This window comes from Lactuca serriola, chromosome 1 (assembly GCF_051521515.1).
Source record: "Lactuca serriola cultivar US96UC23 chromosome 1, Lser_US96UC23_V15, whole genome shotgun sequence".
NCBI classification, from domain to species: domain Eukaryota; kingdom Viridiplantae; phylum Streptophyta; class Magnoliopsida; order Asterales; family Asteraceae; genus Lactuca; species Lactuca serriola.
Window position 1 is genome coordinate 44,531,757 of NC_136408.1, and position 6,000 is coordinate 44,537,756.

Here is a 6,000-nt window from a genome sequence, read left to right on the forward strand (position 1 = left end):
ATTTATACCCTTATAGCCGGTTTCCAGGTCACCTATCGGTTACCTAATAGCAGTAAAGCCCTTAGGTTTTAAAAAATGTTTGGATTTACCCTTAAGTTTTCAAAAATGTTCGGTTTTACTATTAGTTTGATTATTATTATTATTATTATTATTATTATTATTATTATTATTATTATTATTATTATTATTATTATTATTATTATGTCTAATATGTTTTTAAATGTATAAAAATATTCTATATATACAATTTTAAATATGTTTTTAAATGTATAAAAATATTTTTATAGATTTAAAAACATATTTTAAAATATATTTACATGTATTTAGTATTTAAAAATGTATTTATTTTTATTTAGTATTTATATACATTTGAAAGCCAATGTATGTCTCTAAAAACATGTTTATATACTAAAAAGGTATTTATTTGTATCTAGTAGGTATATATATATATATATATATATATATATATATATATATATAAGGTTTATATTGTATAAAAGATGTAACTATATGTATTTATCAAGGTTCTAAATGGCGTGAGACATAGCGTGGCGGCATGGTCAAGCCTCAAGCTTAACGAGCCATGACGTTTTTCAAGGCGTGATGTAAGGCGACGATTTTGTATTAATTTAAAATTATATTACCACATAAATATAAATTTATATTAAATATAACTACTTTTTATAAGTGTTAGATCAATAACTAGTAACAAAAATTTAACGAAAACCACAATACATGTATCTCCGATTAGAAAAGACATAACAAAGAGCAAAAAACCGTGTCTCAAATGAAAAAACATGCGCCATAACACGCCATAACGCGCCATGGCGCGCCATATCACGCCTTGCCACGCGTCACACCTAACAGCAACGTTATGAGACTTTTCGTAACGGCGGAGTCACGCCTCACGCCATGGCGCGGGCCATGGCGCGCCTTTTAGAACACTGATATTTATACATATTCCTAAGTATAAATACATATTTATTTGATATTGATATGTATACAATATGTATTTATACAAATTATACGGTAAAATACATATAAACGAAACATTTTTTTTTAATTCTTTGTGTGATTCATCAATCAAAACACATAAAAAATGGTGTTTGCCTAATGAGTATAAATATGTATTTATTTCATATTTATATGTATACAATAGTTTTTATACAAAATAAACACATATTTATATATATTAAATACAAATAATATTAAATACAAATAAAAACATATTTATACATTTTAAACACGTTTATACATTTAATTTTTTTATTTGTACTTAATAGATATAAATATGTATAAAAACTATGATATACATATAAATATGAAATAGATACATATTTATAGTTATTAAGCAAAAACCAGAAACCTTTTTTTGTGTTTTGGTTGATGAATCATCCAAAGAATAATAATAAAATTATTTTGTTTATATGTTTTACCATATAAATATATATAAATAGATATCATATACATATAAATATGAAATAAATACATACTTATAGTTAGTAATATGTACAAATACATATAATTATATCTCTTATATAATATAAACCTTATAAATAGGTATTTTTATATTTATATGCATACAATATGTTTTATATGAAATATATATATATATATATATATATATATATATATATATATATATATATATATATACTAAATACAAATAAATACATTTTAAATATATAAATATGTTTTCAAAGGAATGCATAGGCTTTCAAATGTATATAAGTACATATACTTTTAGAAATGTATTTATATCTATAAAAATACTTTTATACATTTAAAAACATATTAAATATAATAATAATAATAATAATAATAATAATAATAATAAAATTAATAATCAAAGTAATAGTAAATCCGAACATTTTTGAAAACTTAAGAGTAAATCCATATATTTTTGAAAATTTAAAAGTAATCTGAATATTTTTGAAAAAATAATTGAACTGAAAACCGGCAGAAAGGTAAAATTAAAATAAACAAAACATCCGACTTTACTGGACCTAAAACACGTCTAAAGGTAAAACCGACATTGTTTTGAAAACTTAAGGGATTTTATATTATTTTAATTTAATTAAGTGTGTATATATATATATATATATATATATATATATATATATATATATATATATATATATATAATTGTGATCCATAAGTTAGTTAAAAGGGTTATTTAAATATTTTTACAAATATTTATATATTTTTTTTCAAACGTGTATAAAACACGAAAAAAAAAGTTGAAGCAAACTCATTTATCATTATTTATATTTCATTTCATTTAATAGTTTACAAATGAGACATAAATATAAAAAATAATTGAACTGAAAATTTCAGGTCTATATCCTGGTGATAAAATGCATGACAGGAAATGGAAGACACATGTTACCATTATGATGAGTACATTATTTTGTCATATGATGTTTGATTATTATATAATATTACCTGAGAAAAAAAAAATCACTGAGTCAAATTTACCATTGAATTCTTTTAGAATATGTGTTTTCCATTATTTTATGTTTTTCTAATTATAGTGACGGCTATTCTTATTTCTTACAATGACAATCCATCTGTTATTTTTACAACTTGCATACATCCAATCAAAAAATCTACTGCCTTTTTTAAGAAAGAGCTTTCTCACTCAACATTCCAAATCAATCTCAGCCTCAGCGGCAGTTCACTTTGCTCATCCTACTACCCATGCTCCCCACCCTACTCCCATCCTACCCCAACCCTACTACTGTATGTATGGAGGGTCTTTCCTTTTTCTTATCAGGTTTATCTACTTTGCACACAAAAACACAAGTCTAAATCTTGCCAACTATTTAATACTTGCACTCTATCCAATATAATTTGCATCAGTTTCTATGTTAACATATTTTCTTTTGGTATAATTGATTTGAAACTTCAAATTTACACTTGTTTACATGCAATGGAGTACATCGTCAATAATATTTGGTACAAAGGCAGTATGATGATGATGATGGTACCCATATAGCAATAAATATACTCATCATCTACTATTAAATTAAGTGGGGTATGCAAACATCAATCAATGGCCCAGATTCAAAGTTGGAAGAGGGTACAATCTACTACCATAATATCATAAAAAGAATATGTACATGTACATGTACATGTATTATTAATTCACAACCTCATCAAATAACAACATATTATGTTCTATGCAAGTTGTTTTTTTTCATACATATCTAGTTATTATACTTTCATAAAGCATTCTATTCAAGTCTTTAGCCATTCACCAATCACCAATTAACGTGTTGGCTTAACACAAAAATACTAAACTGTTTGAAAAATATAGCAGTAAAAAACTATAGATTCGTCATATTAAAACTAAAAAGCCGATGAGCTAATCATAGAAGGGTATACCATGCATTTTTCTAATTAAATTACTTAGATAATTTTAAAAAATAGAATTACAAGGTATGTATGAAAAAAAAAAAAGCAACAACATAAACAATATAATTCAAAAAATAAATATATAATTGAGTGACCAATTAAGTTTTCATGGGTTGACTCTCAGGTACACTATTTTATTTAATTAGTACTCTATTAATTATCCTTTAACCAACTCATTGATGATATATGCTAGCGCTATATATATATCGAACAGTGGAAGCAAAAGAAAAGAGGTAAAAAGTATGATAGCCTTTCTGATCACTTGATTTCTTCACTTCCATTTGAGGAATGAAAGTTTCTGATTTAAAAGATGGCTCTTCAGTCTATGCACAAGATTGCTTCTATGCAGAACTAATTACTTTATAAATATATAATACTATATATCTTCTCTCTCTAACTCTCTCTCTCTCTCTATCTCTCAAGTGAGTTGTCAAAAGATTGAATTGTTAGTAGAATCACTTGTCTGCGAAGCAACATACTGTGTGATAATCCCAAGAAAATATTTGGATTTTTCTTGCTTGTGTTGTTTTGTTTTGAGGCTAGTACTGCAAGTTCTTTACACCAGCATCCCACCTCACCTCACATCCACTCTCTTTCTTTATATATACAATATATATATATATATATGTATGTAATCATGTTGATCAATGTTTTGAAACTGTAACTAAACCCTCTTTGTTTGTGTCACTCAAGAACAAACCATCACCATCACCATCACCATCATCATCATTATAACTTTCGGAAGAAATGAAGGGGAGATTTTGTAGGTTTGTGATGATAATGCTGTATATAATGAGAGCAATTAGCAGGCCTTTGGAACCAAATCATGTCTCTCCTCCTCCCACTCTTCTCCCTTCACAACAAGGTTTGTTTTTATAAGAGGTTTCTTATAAATTAATAAAAAGTTACTTGTCTTGTTTTTCTTTTTATAAATAAGTTTAACTGATTCTAAATTTCTAATGCACATTGTAGTATCCTTATCAGCGAGCACAGCAACACAGACTATGTCTTTTCAATTCAACAAGGGGTCTAAAACGACGGCGGATCAAGGGTCCTTGAGCAAGGTATGTGTTATAATTAACGATGTTTTTAGTATTATAGAGACTGATTAATTATGTGTTTGACTGTTTTACTGATGTTGGGTTAATTTGAGTTTATTAATGTAGAATGAAGATACAATGAAGAATGAAGAAGATGATAGATATGGTGGAAGAGGGATAGAGAACAGGATAGGCTCGAGACCACCAAGCTGTGAGCACAAGTGCTATGGGTGTAGCCCATGTGAAGCCACCCAAGTACCCACAACGAGCCATGTGGGAATCCAGTATACAAACTATGAGCCAGAGGGTTGGAAATGCAAGTGTGGGCCCACTTTCTATAGCCCATGATTACATGCTCTTGGACCACGTACAGGGGCTTAATTAGGATTCCTAATTGTTTATTAAACACGAGTAGTAGATGTGTGATTTTGTAATGGAAATAGGTATATTTATGTGGATCATTATTTGTAATGCTTGTGTAACACAGATTTTGTGTCGAGAGTAGAGATGTTCATCCGTTTGATCGAAGTTTTTTTCTATGTTTGAAAATGTTATAACCCAAATTGAAAATTAATTATAAGTATGTTCAAAACGAAAAACCAAATTTCAAACCGAATTTAACTATTTATTTTGTGTATTATAGTATTAAGCTTCGAACTTAAACTATAATATAATATATAAATATTAGCGCCAAGAAGGCTCACTGAAAGGAGATTCTATAGGATACCATTATGTTAGAAAATAAGGAAGCACAATAACAAAAAATACAAACTTTGATAGATTCAAGGATTATGATTATCAAACACTTTTCGAAATCTCTAATTTATCCATTTTGCTTGGGTACATGTATTTAGAAGTAAAATAATCCAAGAATGAACAAATCTGAATTACAAGTCTAGTTCAGATTGTGAAACACAAAATACCCTCTTGTTTTTGTGTTCTTGAGTGATAAAACAAATCAACTTATGATTTTCGTATATGTAAGTGCTAACACGTTTCCTGAAACCAAAAAACATTCTTATACTAGAGGGAAATATGGTTATAGGCGGTTGCTTGGCGTAAAAAATGTTAGTTAATGGACATAACTAATGTCTGCATCATCATGATGTCATCTAGTAAGTTTTTGGCGGGAAAATACATGGCTCTGTCCCCTCGACCGTGTCAAGGGGTTGCAACCACTTAGAACCCTGCATCTAGGGGCACTGCTTCTGAACCCCAGTATTTTTGAGTTCACATTTATCACTCTGAGTGTACACCCCACACATCCAACCTCGATGAGTGAAAATATAACTCAACTTATATAAATTGTAATAATAATTACACCAAAATATGTTGATAACATTAAAATCACCAACAAATTAGGCCACCTATGTTGTATGAATCTGAGTCTGACGTTAAAAAAGTCGCATAATATGGAGAAGGAAGGATGTTACCGTGGACTTGTGGAATAACAATGTTGAACATGATTATGAATGTTGTAACCCAAAGTCAACGGGAGTAGAGTCAGTCACCTAAACACTAAGGGTAGGAAGATCAAAGTGGT

The 6,000-nt window shown here is 28.3% G+C and overlaps 1 protein-coding gene across 1 annotated transcript; it reads left to right on the forward strand.

The window, feature by feature from the left end:
• Window positions 1–3,654: 3,654 nt before the first annotated feature.
• LOC145086528 (EPIDERMAL PATTERNING FACTOR-like protein) lies at window positions 3,655–5,031 on the forward strand. The gene is made up of 3 exons (XM_079024326.1): window positions 3,655–4,282; window positions 4,390–4,481; window positions 4,584–5,031. The coding sequence occupies exons 1-3, from the start codon at window positions 4,165–4,167 to the stop codon at window positions 4,803–4,805; spliced, it is 432 nt and encodes a 143-aa protein (XP_078880452.1). The 5' UTR covers window positions 3,655–4,164; the 3' UTR covers window positions 4,806–5,031.
• Window positions 5,032–6,000: the final 969 nt, after the last annotated feature.

Bases quoted from the DNA above. Each gene is read 5' to 3' on its own strand.
- LOC145086528 (XM_079024326.1), top strand. From the start codon at position 4,165: ATGAAGGGGAGATTTTGTAGGTTTGTGATGATAATGCTGTATATAATG. The intron at 4,283-4,389 runs GTTTGTTTTTAT...TGCACATTGTAG, and splicing joins TCTTCTCCCTTCACAACAAG to TATCCTTATCAGCGAGCACA. The intron at 4,482-4,583 runs GTATGTGTTATA...TTATTAATGTAG, and splicing joins ATCAAGGGTCCTTGAGCAAG to AATGAAGATACAATGAAGAA.